At 36.1% G+C, this 21,145-nt stretch overlaps 1 protein-coding gene across 6 annotated transcripts in view; it reads left to right on the top strand.

The window, feature by feature from the left end:
- Positions 1 to 21,145, top strand: part of TRPM3 (transient receptor potential cation channel subfamily M member 3) — a 415,263-nt gene that overhangs the window by 290,657 nt on the left and 103,461 nt on the right. For all 6 annotated transcript variants that reach the window (XM_027662909.1, XM_027662907.1, XM_027662908.1 and 3 more), the window contains exons 4-6: positions 5,983 to 6,196; positions 8,661 to 8,785; positions 14,851 to 15,022. In XM_027662909.1, coding sequence (XP_027518710.1) covers positions 5,983 to 6,196; positions 8,661 to 8,785; positions 14,851 to 15,022 — 511 coding nt within the window. The remainder of the gene's footprint in view (positions 1 to 5,982; positions 6,197 to 8,660; positions 8,786 to 14,850; positions 15,023 to 21,145) is intronic.

Raw genomic sequence — 21,145 nt, 5'->3', positions numbered from 1 at the left:
TTCCAGCACCAAACATTATTTTAGGGTACACTGTGGTCAAAGAGCTGCCTAAGTAGTTGTTGCAGTTTTATTAATAGAGATAATTAAACTGCTGTCTCTGAATTTACTGGCTATGAAGTCTTTCCCATAATAAGTAAAACTTACCAAATCAGAAGCTTTCTATGGAAGCCGAGAGTTTGCTCAATAGAAGCAGCCAACCACTTTTGCCAGCAGAGGAGGGAAAAAGGAGCAATTATATTGAAAAATAAGGGTTAGAAAAAAGGAACAAGTACATAATAGTCCTTGGAAACCTTCTTGTTCAGAGAAAACATTCTCAAACCCAAATGCAGAGCAGCTGACTAACATGGGAAGGGGAATAGAGAAAAAGGGGGAAAATATGATAGGCAGATATTTATTCCTTTCAAAAAATATGTTGTATTAGTTATTTTCAAGATACTGGCTACCAAATAAAACTATGGCATGGGAACTCATTTTTGCTCACAATCACGGTAGGTTAATATTGTGCCTACTGGCTAATAAAATAACCTTACAAAGCAGGAAGATTTGGCAAGCTGACCAAAATCAAGGAAAGCCTCAGGGGAAGAATTCAGCATAAAATTTTGCACCTATTCCCTATTTTATTTCATTATATGGATGCCCACACATGAAAATTATTAAGCAAGGAAAACACAGATCTAAGGAGCATTATCTTGGTCTGTGCTAACAGGAAAACTGCTAATTTTTTCTGAATCAGACTACAAGGAATTAGCTGGGGTTTATTAATGAAAACCATAACCTCAGATTTATAATTGGGAAAGCAATTAATTAATGGAATAGATTAGTGCATATAAGACTGACAGATAATTATTTTTGCCATTGAACTTAGAGAATTAGATTTTAGTACAAAATATGTAATAAGTATAATTATACTTTTCATTATATAATATTGTAACACTTGTCACAAGACAACTAACAATGGGATCTTTTCCTATGGAAATGAAAATTACACTTAAATTATGATAGAATACATGTATTTGAAACAAAATAGAAAAGATATAGGTTTCCATATTGTCAGTAGAACTGACTGGGCCATTAATTTCAAATCCACAGCCACGTAGAACAAAAATTTCCAAACAGCATGAATTTTGCTAATGCCATTGAGTTGTTAAAGTGTCTTCAGTGCAGCTGCACTAACTTCCTTAAATCAATAATGTGAATAGCTCAGGGTGCAGCAGATTATATAGAAACACATAGCTGAGATTAGGTAAGGTTGGTTAACAAGATCAGTTACTGAAAGGGCCTTTCCTTCAGTCTTCATGTAATCACAGATAATCCTACAACAAGTCTGTGGTATTTAGACCTCTGTCACTCTCATATTTTCTATGAGTGACTGATCCCATTAATATGTAGGAAACACAATTAGCAGTTTTGCTTGGTAACATTTACATTGGTTTTACAGCAGATTTTCGGTTTTAACCACTGTAAAAAGATCTGAGAGAGATGTGGATATACATTAACTTTATTAATACCTTTTGCAAATAAATCAGTTGCTTAATAAAAATACAGGAAAATTAATAAAAGCTGACCTGCTTTGTGTAAGTTGGCTCTTACTAGTTTAAGAAATATGTATGAGTTTGTCTAACTATATACTAGCAATTTATTACACTAAGTCAGAAAGCAATTATCAAACTAATGTGAGTGATTCCATTCCTATTATGAGCAATATTCCAAACAATTTATAAATGTATTCTATTCATCAGTGGACCACTTAAGACAATATTGCTGTGATGCATTTTGCACTGTACTTGTGACCAAACTAAACCCATTTTTTTAATATACTATCTACCTTTACACACACATACACAAAACACTTTAACATTCTTTCATTAATTGGTGGTCCTGGATTTCCTAACAACTTCTTTAAAGGATTGCTATTTACAGAACTAAACTTTCTTTGATCATCTGTTTTCAAGGTTAGATGGAAGATGGCTGTTTGAAAAGCTTTGGTGAGTTAAATACATTCATTCTCATTGAATGCATTCCAATAATATAATTAATATGCACAGTAAAATGCTAAAATATGTTTGCAACTGCAAAAAACCAAAGTTTACTTCAGTGTTATCTCCTTAACCTTTCTTAAGGAAGCATAAAAGAACACCAGTAGAATTCCAATGAACATGAATATTGGAATATTTAATATTCAGATCCTCAAAACTTTATTAAGGGTATTTGGAAATCAACCACATAAAAAAGGTATTTTTCTTTTTTTAAAATATATTGAATTTTATCAAAACTATATAAAAAGGACCTTAAAAGCCGTCAGGGTTTTTGAGAGAAAAAAAAAGAGAGATAATCCTGTAACGTGCATAAACCATGGAAAGGCAGCAAACATTCTTTCTGTTACAGTAAATTAATTCTTAAAAAATATTTACAGAATTTAAAAGATGGTGTCCTGTGTAGAGAAAAAGGGGAAATAGCACAGACAAACATTTATTCAAACGTTAAATCGATGAGAGTCCTTTCACTAACTATTTAGTGGAACGTGGATGAGAACAAGATATTAAGAAGAAATAATTTATACAGAACCTGTTTGGTGTCAGTCTAAGTGACAGTTTTTCTCTTGAATTCAGTGAGAATTACATCAAACTTATTTTTTATGTGAGGATCATACTTTGAGGGAACTAGTCTTTAATTTGAAGACATGTCTGCAGTGATAGAAACTTATTTACCAAAGAGAAACACAGGAGCAGTGTTAGAATGCAGATCACAAAATGTTCCCTCAATAGATTTACTCTGAAAAAATGCAACAAAATTCTGAATCGCTTTATTTTATTCACTGAGACTCTCATCTGCAGTCATTCACCAAGTACTTTAATGAAACAGCTGTGCTTGGGTAACAGAATGGTAATTCTACCTCTCAGGAACTTTGGCTTTTGCCCTTGGGCACTGGAGTCAAACGTGCAAGCGTCTGGCTGTTTGACTGATGATGGGCAGAGCTATGTTCTAAGACAATACTTGACAAAAAATAGAAAGAACAACTGGCATCAAATGACACTCTTGATGACTACTACTGTGCTGGTTTAGGGATCAAAAGGGCATGGCAGCTTGAACTTGATGATTTATCCTTTCACCATTCTATGCTGATGTCAGTCAAGTCAGTATGTAGGTTTTGCGATTCAAAATTGTACTTTTGCTTCCTAACTTGTCCTGCTTTGCTGACACATAACAACTGAACACTTGTATGCTATCCATACGTTACTCCCATAAAAAAGGGGCTAAATCATCTACCATTAGGAATTATCATTTCTACAGCTGACAGGTACACCCGGCATGGAATTTCAGGGTAACACAACAGTGGTTTGGCTTCGATTTACATCAAAATTTTTTATCTGCCTCCAGATAGCAAAAGAATTTAGGGACAGCAGAAATATTAAGATTCTAAGCAAAAACTGATAAGGATAAATATTCTGCTACGATATTGAATGAAATAAATTTTTAATATGGGCACAAAGGGCCTTAAAGGTGTTTGTTTATAATTTAATGTAAACTTTGAAAGTGATGACAAAAGAATTCTCATGTAGTCACTAGTCAACATGTTAAATGATTGCCAAAAATAATTTCAAACATACCAAGCTGAAAATTGTGTCTGTAAGAGCAAAAATTAATCAGTCATAAAAACAGTCATAAACATTGAGCGCTATGCACAGAAGAAAAATCACGATGTTTGGCACTATTGCCAAAAACTTCTAAAACAATAAATCTTATCTATGACGATTTAAATTTTAATTTACATGAAAAAAACTTTCTGATCTATTTTTCCTTAAATTTCCTCTTCATAAAGTAAAGTTATTATAAATATAGAGGGGTTTTGCCTTCAATATAAGGAGCAAACTGTTGTTTGCAATAACAGATGTCTGTATTTCAAATAAATGCAAGCAAATATTTCTTCCAACTTTCTGATTCACTATATAGGCTTGTATTTATTGAAATTCAGAGGTCTTCATGTATTAGAAGAGTAATACATAGGCTTGAGAAGGTAGGAGCAGTGAAATCACATATTCTAGGGTAAAAAAAATACTAAGGAATCAAAAAAAAGCGGTGGCTAAATAATGGCATCTGATGCCATTTGTATCTTCATTTTAATATCCTCCCAGATGATGCAATATCCTCTATTTTCCGCATATTTGTATGTCCATTGCTAGTGTGAATTCACCTTCATTATCTTTTTAAGACTACCAGTAATGTCTTCACCAAAAACCAGAGTAGGGTACCAGTGATTCCAAAACAGAATCTCCACAGTTTTCATATAGTCCCCATGAAGGATGATGTCTGTGAATGTGTCCATGAATGTCTGTGAATGGTTGTCCTTTGCAACCCTCAGATTTCCCAAAAGACATAAAAAGGGGAATCAGGATTAGCCTTCTTACACCCCCTCCAGTGTGTTAAAACTCTGAGAGCTCTCAAATCCCAACTTAAAAATTATTAACGTCTCAATCTAGTCAGTGGTATCAGGTGCCATACCAGATTTCATCCCACACTGGAAATTGAATGAATTTCTGGGCTACTAAGGAGGCAGTTCATCTATATATCAACTTGAGGGTACATTTTTGCCAGACATGTATTTTCTATGTCCGTTAGCTACTATGAATTTGCCTGCCTGCTGTGGGGAACATTACTGATGCACTGGGGCAGATGTGTATTCCCAAGTTCTTCCTCAGCTTTTAGTTTGACTGTGTCCCAGCTCCCCCAACTATTTGTGCAAACAGGCTTTTGCTTCCAGAAATGTTAAGAATATATGTCCACTGTGCAACAACCCATTCTTGCAAAAAACTCTGTCTATTAGCAATTTCCTCTGGAAAATGTCAAGTCCTTATTTCTTATTCAACTAGAAAAAAATCCACTTTGTTATCATATGATATTACTAAAAAAGAGCAAACCTTTGGCAAGAAATATTAATGAGACATATCAGAAAAGGACAAAATGGTTACATAATATATTGGGATGTTATAGTACCTGGCATTTCGCAATAAATAAGCTAGAACTAGGTATTCCTCTGATTGAAAGCAAAGGAGCATCTATTATTCCTCTGATTGAAAGCAAAGGAGCCTCTATTATACACCTGATGTCTGTGCTGACAACCCATCAAGGGAAAGACTACTGAAGTAGCTCTACAGGCAGTGATTCAATCAGAAATTTGATAGATGAGTGGCTTTCTGTAACCTATTTTATTTTATTAAGAGTGTCTTTCCAGACCTTAACAGCTATAGAAATATTTTTTCCTCTTGCAGCCTGTTTCTGCTATGTAACTAGAAATGAAAAAAGCATCACCTGCTCTGTCATGGGTTCTGTGAAACCCTTTATGCATCAGCAATAGAAAGAGCAGGAGAAAGAGCCAAAAGAAAAGCTTACCAGAGAGAAACAGGTATCTGTGTGACATGGTAGTGCTATACAAGTTTTGAAGGCAGTTGTTATCCTTGAGCACACACAGATGGGCATGATCTACCCTGGTGAAAAATGCTGCAGATGTAGCACAGAATAGCTAACGACTGGAAATGCATAAATTTGTTTCAGCGCACTTTTAGGGTCTAGTTGGGCAAGTTCATGAATCTGTAAAAATCCTTCTGTAAGTGATAGTTAGCATTCTTTCATATGAAAAGTACGTATTTAGTAGTCTTGTTCAGTTTAAACTTGTGTGTGCTTGAATAACTCACCTTGTTTCTATTATTTCCTGCTTTTTGAGAGTTTGACTTGGTTAACTTGAAAATGAGGTAGAATTGAATACACAGTTGTGATTCTGACTACCTAGGTTGTCTTTGGCAGACCACTTACATTTTTGTTCCATTTTTTCATCTATATGAAAATGCTTAGCATTGCTAAGCATTTTGAAACAATTATTTTCCCAAAAAAAAAAGAAAGTTATCCAGGCCATGAACTGCAAGTGTTCCATTATTCCTAGTTTTCTAACTTGTCTTTTTTTCTCTACTACTACCCTTGTTTCTGTAGTATGTACGTGTGTCTTTTGACACCAAGCCTGACCTTCTTCTGCATCTGATGACCAAAGAATGGCAACTTGAGCTCCCCAAACTTCTCATCTCTGTGCACGGGGGCCTTCAGAATTTTGAACTTCAGCCAAAACTCAAACAAGTCTTTGGAAAAGGCCTTATTAAGGCTGCTATGACAACTGGAGCATGGATATTCACTGGAGGAGTAAACACAGGTAACAACAACATTGAAATAAAAGCAATGGCATCTAAGAGACCTCATCAGAGAAAAAAAGTAGGACTGATGAGATTGAAAAGCCATTCTGTGTTTTATTTTATTAGTCATTTCTGTACTATGTGTAAACAAGAAAATGCCAAGTTCATACCAGCCTGGAAGCTGGTATAAAACAGAATAAAAAGTTTGCTAAAATACAAAAAGCACACAGTGGACCTAAAAATAAAGCCTCCTGGGAGGCAATTATATTAGTATATTGCCCATTGAAGTCTTTAAAAAATCAACCATAAGCTGCAGGGAAGGACTACTAACCAAAAAAGTCAAACTCTTATTGCACAAAACAGAATACATTTTCATCCAGAAAAGACCTATATTTTATCTTATAACATGATCTGAAGTATGCAAGGAAAAACATTCTAGTTTTTGAATGTGGCAGAAAACTTTTCCTTTCTTGTAGAGAGCTTGCCCTAATTTTTTTGCTATTACTCTTTCAGCAAGAGCAATATCATTGCCATTTCTATTTGAAGAACATTTATGTAGGTGTCCTAATGACCCAAGATAGCAGCTGGCCCAGCTCTGCTAGTAGACCCCATATAAGTTTTGGGAATAAGCTGAAAAACACAGGTCCCCAGACCTACCAAAAAAGTTTGGCATTGACTTCTCAGTTGCCCTCGCTGAAGGAGGCAGAAAGCAGAAGAGATTCAGGGGAAAGTCAAAGAGTTCTGCTAGAGATAGATGCAAAAATTTTGAGCTAAGACATGTACTTGTAAAATCTTATGTCATTCTCATTTGCTGCAGTAACAAAGCTATAATTTTTTACTTTAGTAATCTCAAAGAGTGTATCTTAGTGTCTCTGGAAAATAATGTAATCATTCTATCATGTGTTAATTTTAGTGCACTGTAGATCAACTCCTACATAAGTCAGGTTAATTTTGGCCTTTGTACTGTGATGATAACATTAGTTGCCAGATACTCTTGTATGGCAAAGACAGATATAAATTTTGTATTAAAAACATATAAATTTTATGTTTAATGTGCGTTAGAAAAATGTACATATTATACTCTTAATGGAGTGGATGACCACAGAAACTGTGGAAATCAAACTACAGAAATTTTGTTAAAAAAAAGGACGGATCGTAACATTTGCATTTGGCAAATGCACAACTGCTTTATGCTGTTTTTCAAATCATCATAGTTACAAATGCCAAAAAAAAATACAAATGAACCAGAAAAGTCAGCATAAATAAGTTATTGTTTTTTCTGTAATCAAAAATTACCTAGACAAAACAATGTGGTTCAAGTGGCTTTGTGATGTTTAAAAAACATGTAACATCAGAGGTAGTTCTGTGATATCAGTTACCTCTGACTGCTGTCTTTGATTTCTGGAGCAAAGCAGTTGGTTGCTCCAGGTTTACATTTCAAACTGTGGAGGTGAAAATTATTTGTGAAATTGTACCAGTTGAGAATTTTTTAGTACAGTCTTTTTTGTTGACAATGAGTTTTAAAACTGGGTTTCTCTTAAGGAAAATTATAATTGAAAAATCCTGGAAAACTGTTATTGGACTGAGAATCAGCAATGTGACAGTGATAGCATACTTGGCTATAAACATGACTGGTAAATTACTTAAACTGATTGTTCTGAATATTCATGTTACGCCAAAAGTTGATTATTCTAAATAGCAGAAATATTTTGCCCTCTGGGCAGATTTTCTGCTTTAAATCCTGAAAAAAAAGAAAACTCAGAAACTGAGAAACTCACAGGTCTGCTTCAGTGCAGCCACATCCTAAAAGTAGTTCTTAATAGTCAGAATTTAAAAAATTATTTATTAAAAGGAAGAAGGAATAACGCTTTTCCTTTGCACAGAAGTATCACTGAAACTGTCAAAGCTGGTCTAGATCAAGCAAGGAGCACCTGGAAGAGAGTTGGGGAGCAGTCATTCTCTCTACAATAGTTTCTATTTTCACACTGATTCCCAGGGGTGGTTTAATACTCTGCTGGAAACTGTCTCAGGTGACTGAGTAGCGTAATGATGTTTCCACACTACCGTCCTTTATGGGACCATTTGTGCACAAGCTACACTTTTGGAGAGTTTGGGGGGATGGAGGTGGAGGGGGACAGTTAGTTCATGTCCTTCTTTCTATGCTTAGAAATGCACAAATGCTTGCATGCATGTCTTTTTGTGAGCACAAGTGCAGATTAATAATCTGCAGTCAACTGTCAATATCTTCATTCTTATTTCTAGAGCTGTGTATTTTTTTCTAATTACTTCATTTAGTTTTTATATTCAATAAAACAGACTTAAAGAAATACTCCGATAATAATAAATAGGAATTTACTCATAGCTTTATTTACTTGTAAGTATAGGCATAGGTATTCCCTAAAAGCAAGTCTATATTAAATCCATATGATAGTGAACAAAAAGGACGTAATTTTGAATTTCTGTTTTATGCTGTTTCTTTCCCAGGAGTCATTCGGCATGTTGGAGATGCACTGAAAGATCATGCCTCAAAGTCTCGAGGGAAGATCTGCACCATCGGTATAGCTCCCTGGGGGATTGTGGAAAATCAAGAGGATCTGATTGGCAAAGATGTAAGCCCTATATGGACATAGATCATCTCCAATATCTAAATCTTCCAGTTACTTTTCCTGTCCTCTCCATCTCTCACTTAACGATTCCTCTTAGAATTATTGTCTGCGACAAAAAATTAAGATATACACAGGTTTTCTATTATGGTTGATGGTGGTTTTGACATGGCAACAATAAAAATTCATGCACTGTATGTTCTTTAAAAATAAATTATAAAGAAATTTCATTACATGCTATTCTTGAAAGTATGTTAAAGATTCATCTTTAGAATTCTATGACTCCTGAAAAGTGCCTAAGAAAACACTGATTGCAAGGCTCGAAGTCTGATTTATTATTAAACAATACTATAATGCATTGGTTAAATTCAGAATTGTAGACTGTCCTCCTTAAAATATATTCCCTTCTATACGTTTTTGTTGATGCAATTTTGAAGGATCTTATAAATGTATTGTACATAAGATCAGACCTCAATTCACTTCAGTCACTTTCTGAAGGACAGGGTAGGTGTTTCTCCTACCCTCTCACATCATTCTTCTCTTTTAAAACTATTAACAGAAAGATTAACCCCGTGATTTTAAATACATGAGTAGTTTACCTACACTGGTTATAAATTATCTGAAGCTTTTCTGAGTCTATTTTTTTCCTCACCTCTGGTTCATTCCCAAGCAATCTACCTGAGAACCAGTGACTAACTCTGAGTGGAGGAGATACAGTTTCCATTCTGCATAAAGAACTTTTTTCTTGTCTGCATTAGTCTAACCCATCCTTCTCTGTATGCTCATCCATTAGCAAGCTGGGAAGAGAAGGAAGATTCAAGTATCAGTTAGGTCAGAGGAATTACAATGAGTATGAAGAAAATGATCCAACTGGAGTTCATTGCAATTCACTATTAAAGTACAACCATTAGAGGAAATCGTATTAGTATGAGGTTTTGTACTCTAATACCACACAAACAGGATGGGACTTTGCAGCAGTAATTGAGTCACTAATGAACTCTTCTGAGATGCAGTGAGTCACTAATGAACTCTTCTGAGATGTGGTGCAGAAGGTGACTAGAAGAAATAGCTAAACATAAAGATAGGTTGTATCTTAAAGAAGTGTAATACACACATCGATTTCAAATAAGCAGTCTTTAGTGACTATGCATGGAGTTTTGGAAACATTGCAAGAATGAAGAAGTCAAAAAAGAACATCAAATTTTGAATTTTTGTATTTTGGAACATTGCTTTTCCTTCCTTATTTATTTCCACCTGTTGGAAAGCTACCTACCTTTGTTCATCTCAGGTAGACACAAGCACTTTAGGGCATCTGGAGCCTTCTTTTGCAGAAAAAGCTAAAGAAAGAAGTTGATTCCCACCTAATTGGAACAGCTTCCCTGATTTCTGATTTCTTTAAGCAATGCTTTCTTCTAAATATCCTTCCAATTTCATAGGAAATCAAGCAGTTGTATGGTAATTTTATTTTTTTTAAAAAGAAAGTTTTTGATTAAATAAAAAAAAGATTAATACTCACTCTAATCACAGAAAGTGACAAAGTTTAATATAAAATAAGGAATAACAATTTGAGTAAAGTCTTCTGTTAATGTAGACACAATTATGTCAGTAGGGTTATAATTACAGGGTCATCACTAAGGACAAAAATATTTTGAAATGTATCTTTGACAGACAAAATAAAAATTTTCCTCTGAACCTTCTGGCCCCTAATATTTACATGAAGTATGAAAGTATGATGTAATGCTTAAGGACTTCTGGTTCTGTTCATCTCTGATGCACATGAAATGATACTGCTTTATGCTTACCGATATCAAATTTCATCTTCCATTTTATTGCCTTGTCAGGCTGCTTTATTCCACTGAAATGTCTGTAAGCTTTTCAACTGATTAACCACAAATCCCTTACAACTATGTTGAACAGAATATGACACAGCTTTAGGTAGGCCATATAAGTCATTAAATCTTCTTGGTAGCAGTCTTTGCAAAAATTAACTTTTCATTCTTACTGTTTTCCCTCCCTTCCCCCCATCTCTCCTTAGTTATTTATGCCTCAAATCACTTTTTCTCTTATCCAATGCATGCAGTTTCTTTAGAAGAATTTGGTGAGGAAGCTGTTTTGAAAGCTTTTTAAAAATCAGAGTGTACTATATTGACTGGCTCATTAGAGGTGAATGCAGTGAAATCAACCGAGAAGGGGAAATATAAATAGTACCCTAAGCGTGTAAAATGAGTCATCATCAAGTAAGAAATAAAGGCCACAAAGGATTATACAGGGGGAAAAAAAGTCAACCAATAGTAAAAGACTTGTCAAACTCTGGCATCAATGTGGATTTATGCCTATATGCAGTATGTCTAGCTAAATTATGATCAGAACTGAAGAGTTGTCAAAACATACCCTTCCAGCATGAGATAGACACAGAAAACTGTCATAGTCATGGGATTTTGAGAGCCAATGGGGGGCAGAAGCGGGGAGCTGTTGTCACTGCACATGCCTCGCTGCATGATACCTCCCTGTGCCTCGTGGCACACTCAGCAGAGGTGCACCTCTGCTGATGCTTCAGCCCATGCCTGGCCTGTGTGGATTTAGAATTCACAGCTGAGGGGTTTTATTATATTTACCAGTCTGTCCAAATCAGTCAGCCTTTGGAAATCTCAAGGGCTTTCCTCAGAGCCACAAAGAAAACTGACCGAGTTAAAGAAAATAATACTGTTGTTTGCTATTTGTTGTATTGTGATGATTAAAGACCCCTAAAGAGACATGTCTTACTCCAGTACTGTAAAAGCAATATAGCATAAAATATTGCACCTCTTAACACTATTAGATTCTAATTTAAAAACAAAGCACACAAATGAGTTAGTTGCCCTATTTCCTCACATTTTCTGATAGAACTGAGAAAGTGGCTTGTTGGGCATTGTAGAAAACTATAATTGTAAACAAGTTTCTTCCTACATACAGAATCATTCTCTCTTCTAAAAGTGTACACTTTTTAAGTCTGTAGCATTCACATCTTTGCTTTCAGGCTCTGGTCAGTCCTCATATGGGTTTAGTTCCTAGTAACCTCAGTAAGAGACCTGGGGCAGAGATAAGGACTGGCCTATTTGTAGCATATACTGAGCATTTGGACCATTGTGCTTCCAGGATCCTCTAAATTAAACCAGGAACTACCTTTATGCCTAGTGTGCCTCAGAGTAGTGAGGCTGCAGAGATGGCTTGATTTGAACAACAGCTGTTACTTTTTGAGAAGCAAAGCATGCGTCTCTCTCTGAGGACACTGTCTCAAATTCTTTGCCTTCACCTAGACTGCTCAGATTCATGCACTGGTTCACATGGCACTTGCATGCTCGTTGTCATGGTGAGTTACCCTGAGAAATTTTTCAAGTGCTGTCCCTATGTTGAGTGTCATGCCCTCAGGGAGTCTAAGCAGAACAACAGTCCTTTTAATTCAAGCTTGCTGCCACCTCAGGGTGCAAAGGCAACTGCTGGGGTTAGCCCAGCTTGTCACCTATTGACAGAATGCCCTCAGCCCATGCAGCATGAGAGCTGCTTCCCAGCATATCTGCTGTTGCATTCATTAAACTGTATTTGGAGGGACTTTTTAAGTGTAAATGCTTCTTTCAGCTCTGCAGAGGAAGACAGGGGAACATTATTCCCTATTCGCAATGCAAGGTTGGATGGGACTTCGAGCAATCTGGTCTAATTTCCCTGACCATGACATGGGTTTTGGAACTAGATGATCTTTTAAGGTCACTGCCAACTCAAACTGTTATATGATTCTGTGTATGCAGAAAGAGGATGAGAAGACAACTTAAAGGTTTTTTCTAACCGTTTCACTTGCCTATAAAATGCAAGGGATTGAAAAGAACAAAGGAATTGGAACTACAAGAGTCAGAAATTGAAAATGTGCTGACTGTAGTGGAAAAGCAAGTGACGTCAAGGAAATAACCTCAAAGGCTAGGATTTTCTTTTCTTCCTGAAGATTTTGATTATCCTTTAATCAGGAAGAGCTTAACAGTGTGGTTTGAGAAATTTTATGGTTAAAAAAAAATTCAGCTGTTCAACTGTGCATGTTGTGAACAGTTGAATTGAAAATAATTGTAGTCTCATTTTCCCTTCTATAAAATTTATTAATAATGAGATTCACCTTGTAGCTAAACATAGAATGAAAGCATAGCCTTCTGATGTGTCCTGCAGCAGCAGCATTAATGAGTCAAGGTATGAAGCCGTTGGTGCTGCAACTCATTAGAGCTACAGGTCAGGCTGTCACACAAAGTTTTGAGCTGTGGCTCTCAGGAACAAAACCACAAGCTCTCAGTGGAATTGCTGCACAGAAGCTTGTAATCCTACAATGAATGGGCAACTCAAAGTATTCCTTTACTAGCAGATCTTGCTGGTGTGTGCCATCCATTTATTGACAACAGGTGGGGTGGGTATCAGTTTAAAAATCTGTCTCTGTTTCAGTTTGATTTTTTTTGATTCTTCCATGTGTGAAAAAGAACCTTCCTTCTCTTTCTGACTGTGGCATGGGATACATGGTTTCTGTATCTGCAGAAGCTGGCTAATGAACATGTTCTGGCAGCATATTGATATTTGTTAAGTTATATACACTCATAGAATAACTTGTTATGAATGAGGCACTGAAAGAAACTGTGTAAAAGAAATCTGAGCCAAAGCTGTCACCTGGTCTCACAGTATAGTACCCTCACTTGCTGTTGGCCAGCTGTCCTCTTGGTTTTCTCGGGTCTGTTTCCTCCCTTTTGCAGGATGAACAGCTTACAGAGTACCCTCTGCATGAGTTTATAACAGCAAAGGAAATCTAAGAGTTGACCAAAGTGTGGCAGACATTCTCAAGTGAAAATAATATATAGAGAGAGATCTCTGGGTAAAGAATTACTAACACATATTCTTTGTAAAGAATTATATCTCAATTAAAAATCTCTTTAGAACTACAAAAAGAGAGAAAAGCTTAGGAAGAAATCAATAAGTTATTGTACTCTGGAAGTATTTATGTCAAATTTGGAGTGTATAATTTTGTGCATTAAAAGCACCAGAAATAAAAAATAAACAATGACAGAACTGTGAAGAAAATTTTTTGCAGATGATGGATAGCCCAGTTGAGTTTTCTAACAAGTCACTACATAATTTCTTCAGCTACTGCTTCATTTTACAAATTTTCAGGAGTTCTGTCTCTCAAAAAAAACAAGACATACACAAACAAGGCAGGGAACAGTATTGCCAGAAAATCTTTGAAGGATCAGCCAGGATCCCTTGACAGAACACCAGCTCTTTTGTAATGTTAGTACAGTCTTACTTATGTCAATGGAGACCCGCCAAGGTATCTGACAGCCAAATGTGGCCCAGTGCTATTATTTGGTCTGTTTGGTAGCTATGAATGGGATATGCCACAACAATTTTCTCTGTCTGCAGCAGAGTTTGTCCTGATGAAATCAAATCAAGTGAAGTGTAGCAAAATCTTCATTGAATGGAAACTTTCTAAAGCTGTTGTGAACACAAACAACTGCCTTGGTAGTAATGCTAAGAATGGGCCAATAGTTTTTTCCAAGAAAATTGAAAATGTGGTGTAATATCATGTGTACACTTCTCCAAGAGTAGAACTCACCTGTATTTGTGTGTCTGTAGATGATATTCTGTGCTGTTGGCTCTGAATGAGCCAAAACTGGAGGCATGGTTCTGGGTGGGATCTGCGAAGGAAGAATCAAAGATTTCAGTCAGAGCAAAATGAGAATTTACTGCAACACTATTAAAAGTCAGCAGCAGACAGGGTATACAGTGTGTGTGTGTAGTTAGACAGACCTTTGGAGCACTGACCATCATTTGGATTTTACGTGGAAACAGTAGACATTGATGCTATTGAAACAGATTATCATGCATCTAGAAGGACAGTGTTAAGGTCATTTTCTACTTTGCACATGGAAGACAGTAATGCTCAATGAAATACTTCAAATAATTTTGATTTTTTTCTTCTATTTCATCTTGTCAGCTAGTATCATATACTTGATTTAGTTCTGAGGGTCTTTTCTATTTAGTACTTTTTTTCCTTTGTCTCTAAAATGCAGGTGGTCCGACCATACCAGACAATGTCCAATCCCATGAGCAAGTTGACAGTGCTCAATAGTATGCATTCTCATTTTATTTTGGCTGACAATGGCACGACTGGTAAATATGGAGCAGAGGTGAAGCTTCGTAGACACCTGGAAAAGCACATTTCACTTCAGAAGATAAATACAAGTGAGTAACATTTGTCTTGTATTGATTTATAATTGCAATTATAAAAAGAAACACTGAGTACAAAGAATCAATAATTTCTGCATATTTGGGGGAGTAGTTCTACTGTCTAAAATGGTAAGCATGAGCTAATAAAAGCAAATAGTCATAAGTAAAGAAAATAAAATTTTATTTTAGAGTATGGTGGGTAAAGGCATAGCTCAAATAGCTGGATTTGTTTCTGGTAAGTTTCAAACAATATTTCTCAAAGTTTAGATTCAACTTAGGTCTTCGATAGCCCCATCTCCTTGGAACTGTGTGCAGTTAGGTTCTCCTTCATTTTGTAAAAAATATGGTGAAATTAGTACAGTTAAAGAAAAGAGTGACGCAAAGTAAGGGAGAGTTCTTTATGATAAAAATACTTTTCAGGTTAAATATCTATTGATATTTAGAGGCAGAGAGAGTTTTCCATGGAAGTGTTGCTATACCTTTTCACTATATTTATTAGTTTTTCCTAGGCAGATGTCATTAGCCAAAGACAGAGGAAGAATATGAGGTTAGATGGTCCTTTCACCTCATCTTTTGCAGTCATGATGATACCACATCATGATCAGACTGAATCCCCAGTTTTTCTCTGAAAAATATATTTTTTCTTTTGTAATCATGTACTACTTTCCTACATAAAATAAAAAGGAAATAGTCACCTTAGTAAGCATTTCTGTATGGATAAAATAAAATATGATATCTCAATACTAGTATTTCTGTAGTTTATACATGCTTACTTTATATGGGGAGTTAATTTCTGTTCTATTTTTAGTCTCACAAACAAACCTCGGTTTTGTACCTACATAAGGTTTCTTTAGGAATGAAAACAGATATAGTTTTTCAAAAGTGACCATATGCACAGCCTTTATGCTGACAACTCTCTTTAAACGTGAAGTTTTTAGGAATGGTGAAACTTTTTGTGATCTGGGCACTTGAAATGGGAATGAGACTAGAAAAAACATTTAGAACCTCAGGCATCAGATGATATGGAATTACAGCCAGGCCCAATGGATGAGCCTCCAGACTTTGGTGGTTCAAGTCAAATGCTTACCTGACCTCTTCAAACATCTGCAAAAAATGAAAGATTTCTCTTTTCTGGTTTCTCTCTGCAGCACCCACACCCACACATACACACACACACCCCCCCCCAGAAAGGCATATATATCTTCCTTTTCTCTTCACTCTTCTCTGTGACAGAGTATCATTTAACCATTCCCTTCCAAATATCCACCTCTTATAAACGTGAAGACACTTGGATATCACAACACTTCATCAAAATAGAAATGTGAAAAAATTGTTCAAAAGGAAGCCTGATAATAAGAATTGTGCATCTTGGTCCAAAGTCATCCAGAATGTTCCTGCCACATTTTCTTTTCCTTTGCTTTAAAAGAAGGTGACTGAGTCCTGACCACCCTCTAGTTAATAGGAAGTTGGCCATATGGAAGAGAGAAAGACCACCTGCCTTGTTGGGTCAGCCAAACAGATGGCCACTTTCTGATGCCTTTCCTTACCCTCATTTCTAGCAGAGCAATGTAGATTCTTCACCCTCTGTGTGCCAGGGCACATCTTTTTCCGAGTGGGAGTGTGCAGCCATGCGTGTACGTCATTATTTATCATTTTCCAGTTCTAAGCATGCAGAGTTGGGGAAAACACTGACAGCATCAGAAATTTGTTTGTTGAAGAGTCAGGAGCAGGTGCAGTTTTAGGTAATCAGCAAATGAAAGAGTCTGCTCTAGAAAACAGAACAGATTTAAGAGCTAGTAAACAATTGGTGACTTATTATTTCACAGCCTGTCCCTGGACAATAGTGCTGAAAGTAGATTTTATTATTTTTAAGCCTGCCTTTTACAAGCTAGGTTTGTCTTTTTTTTTTTATTTACTTTCCTTTGCTTTGACTGTGTTTCTCTCCAGTGCAGTGGTAGCTTTCCTGGATATTTGGGATCACACACTATACGCAAAAGGAAGCTTCAAACTTGTTCTCACTCATTAAAGATACAGAAAATTTAAGACAAAATAGGATCATTCAATATGTCAGATAGTTCTGAAAGGCTCATGCAACAGTATCAAATAAGTGTACTATTTAATAATAATTATGATCAGCATCATCATCGTCATCATCATCTTGCCTTATGCCCCTTATAAACATTGGAGAAAAGATTTTATTGAATACTCTGTTTTTACTCTACCTGTTTAGGTTTTGCTAAATCCATAGCTCTTATTTTGTCCACAGCAAATATTCAGGATTTAAAAAATGCTTTTCAGACAAGCAGAGGGTACAGTGACACTGGTGGGTCAGTCTGAGTCTGCAGGTTCAGCACAGAGTCATTCAGTTTTGCAGTTAGCTGGAGGTCAACTTAATGCTATAATGCTCAGGGCAGACCTTTCTTATTTTCACAAGTGAAGACTGTTTTAACACAGCCCAGCAGCCATCTCTTGCAGTGAGACACAAGTTGCCTCAAACTCACAGAGTTTCAAAGCACATCATTTTGTAGTGATAAATGTTGAAAGAAGAACTTTCTTGAAACTGTTTCAGGATCCAAAGGAAATATTGAAAGTGATCTGATCCAAACTGTTTCGGGTTTCCAATTCACACAAACATTTAAAAATTGTTCTAATTTTAAACAGAAAATTGATGCTGAAACTTTTCTTTACCTCTACTGCATGCTGTCTGAAAAACAGAGAGATCACAGGCATTGGAACCTGTGCCCTGGTATTTAATCTTTCTTCTTTATAGAATTGATTAATGTAGTTGAGTTTTGGTAAGCCTATGAGCAAAATTTACCTCTGACTAAGGAACTGATGGATAAAGTTGGGTGATTTGATTTGGTAGAAAAGGCAATTTAGACAGTTTAATATGTCAACAATATCTGTTCATGTGACCCGTGGACTTCCCTTTGTCATCCTATGCCTGAGAATATATGAAGGGGGCTGGGAAGGCAAAGGGACGTTCAACTGTCATCACTGGCATCTTCTCTGACCATTGTACCATCATCAAATGCATTGGAATTCTCATTCAATTCAGATTTTTCCTTCATATTTTGTGCAGTCCTAGATACATTTTCATTACTACATAGCTGGGAAGATCTAGGTACAGACTTCTTTCTAGGAGAGGAAGCCTGCTGTAAGTTTGACTTCTGTGAAATTTGAGTAAAACTTAGAACTCATTGCTTCGTTTCAGATTTTGCTGGAGATTGGAAACTTTATATTGGTTAATCAGGCAATGGATACAAACATATCTCAGAAAGGGCTGAGAAAACGCGAGAAGGTTAAAAATTGTTCTTGAAGCACAGACAAATACACAATAGATCCACACAAGTGGATTTATAAATTCATTCCATGGACTTGACTTTAAACAGATGAGTTTGTTGAAAATATATGTCTTTTCATCTGATTGATACAAGCAAAATTGTACAGGTCATTTCAGCTCCCTAATGTTTGGACATTTTAGATTTATTGAATTCACAAAGCCAAAAAACTAAGAAAAAGAGATTGTTTTAGGATTAATTCATTTTAGCCAAATTTCTGCCATTCTATGTCTCACCTGTTGTAATTAGATATGTTGACGAATATACAAAATATGACAAGGAAAAGCACCTTAATATGTAATATGAGGTAGTAATAAAATTTGGTTATGTCACTGTGATAACTTTCTAAAGTGCTGCCTACAATATATGGAAGTGTTCACATCCAAAGTGAGCCAGGGAAGGTACCAAGGAAGATTAGACAGAATGTGAGAATTTCTGAAACTGTACTTGCTCCTGTGACTATCAGGCCATTGCCTATAGGTGATGAGCTCCATGAAGAGTGAAATTAGTCAGGTCCTGTAGTGCTAGCCTAATGAGCAGTTGACTGCAAGGATAGATAGGGTATGTTTTCACTGAAAACCAAGAGGGTTCTTGTGTGTGTGTCTTTGAACTTTAAGTGCCAGTTTTGAATAGCATATTGTCATTGTGTTGAAAGTAACCCAGTGGGTTGTTAATTGAATGCTTTTGAGGCTCACAAATCCCAGCATTTAGTCTTACCTGGACTCTTCCCATGTCATGTTTCTTCTGAGGACTCTGTGAACTTTGTCATTTTGCAAGGACAAGTATGAAAATCAAAAGATGGTGCCGTAAAGTTTTTATTGTTATTTCCTTTGGAGAGGTTTTTGGTATCAGCTCAATATTAAATGAAGATATGGTTCCAGGTGTCGGGTCCACGGATTTGTCTGTGAATGCCGCATTTGGTAGCATGGCAGATATATCACTAGACAGAAAGTTGAGGAAGGAGCACTGAACAAATAAAAATGAGAGTGAAAGTACCAAGGTGAGTCAGAAGAGAAAGGAGAACACACTGGGACAAATGTAATGTGATCATACTCTTAGTAAAGAGGAGAATTAAAAATAGAGGAGCTAAAAGAAGATTATGGATTAAACAGAAGGAGGCAGAGAGGAAGTGAAAATGTGATTAGGATACCAAAAAGGAAATTAGAAAGATGAGAATGCAGAATGGAAGTGACCATAACATGGTCAAACATAACAAAGGGACAGAGGAAAAAAATAAACAAAATAAAATAAAGATGAACAAAATAAAATTTGTACTAGTAATTTTAAAATGTGTTTGGGAAGCATGAAAATAAAAAGGAGATTATAGCAAATGATATTCAACAAGCCTATAGTAGAAAAGGCAATAAATAAGTTGAAAAGAAAAAATAAGTCAAATGGTTGTGAGCTGTCCTTTATTAGCAAGGGTTCTGTGTCATTCTGTCACACATAACCCTTTAGTTATGTGAATTTCCGAAACAGAGCAAATTATTTTTACAATTTGTTGTATTGGTTTACCAAATCAGTTTTATTTCTCTAGACATAGAGCATGTAATGAGCCTCCAAACAAGTGGAAGTTCCACTTAATTTCTAAATATAAAAAATTTTCAAGGTTTTCCAGAAAAGAGTAGAAAGAGTTTGAGCCCCTTTTTTTCTTTCTTTCTTGTTCTTTTTTCTTTTTTCATCTCCAAATTTCCCTGCTCTTGTTGTTGAGCAGTTCTTTAAGGATTAAAAGAAATAACCATCTAATCTTTGCCATATCTGGAATAAGTAGTTCTGTTCTGGGGAAAGGGTGAGGAAAAGGGAGAACTGAGTGTGAGAAATGCAGCTATGTGAAGTTAAGTTTTAACTGGTTATGACATCCGGGAAACGTTCCTGTACTTCTGGGAAATAAGACCCAGCATCCCTTTCCACCATCTTGTGAAGGCAAGCTACATTCCCTTTTTCCAGTCATGTTCACTTAGTAGTTAATAATGTAATTGTTCTAGTGGTAAGCATATTGCAGCTGTGATTTGCAGAGCAGGGGGACACAGATCTATTACAGAGGAGCTGGGAGACACAAGTGATCTTATCTATTGTGATTGCTATTGATATTTTAGCCAAAAAGGTTTCCTACAGATCAGGAACTGTTTTCAAAGGGACCTGAAGTCTGAAAACAGCTGTCTGGAAAAAATACAAGTGGTGATATATTTCAGTGTAACCTAACAGGAAGCATCTGGATTATTTTAGGATGTTCTCTGTTATGATTTAGCCTTTCTGAGCCAGTTGAGACCACGGGAAGTACCATATAGATGTTCAGAGGTGATGCAGATACACATTAGTGTGGTCAAACCTTTTAACAACCATTGTAAATCCAATACCATTTTTAATCTATTTAAGCATCACTTGCCCTGTGGCTAGACAAGCTCTATTAACAACCAAAGAGCAATATTTGTTGACTCTGTATTGCTGTAAGGCAAATATTAGTTCAGAGATTAAAAATCATTTTCCTCAAACTTTTAAGCTTACACTAGGTGGATTTCTGCTTATTAAAATTCCAGAGCATGTTTAATTTTTTGTCCATTCTGTGTATGTATCTCTCACTAGGGTTTCTAAGTACTACACAAACACTTGGACCAAAATGTTTCTGAAAGCCACAGGTTTTGTATGCTGTACTTCTTTCAGCCATTGTTGATACATCACAGTGCTACATACTCTGCTTGCCCCATGAAGCATAGCAAAAGCCTGGAAGTTGGACTTTTAAGACATTTGAACTGAGGAGTTTCTTTGGTATTCTGTAACTTACCAGAACCCCCAAATT

The sequence above is a fragment of the Corapipo altera genome, unplaced genomic scaffold (assembly GCF_003945725.1).
Source record: "Corapipo altera isolate COAL_440 unplaced genomic scaffold, ASM394572v1 61167, whole genome shotgun sequence".
Lineage (NCBI taxonomy): Eukaryota > Metazoa > Chordata > Aves > Passeriformes > Pipridae > Corapipo > Corapipo altera.
The sequence above is the reverse complement of the archived record's forward strand: the minus strand, read 5'-3'. Positions and strand labels throughout refer to the sequence as shown.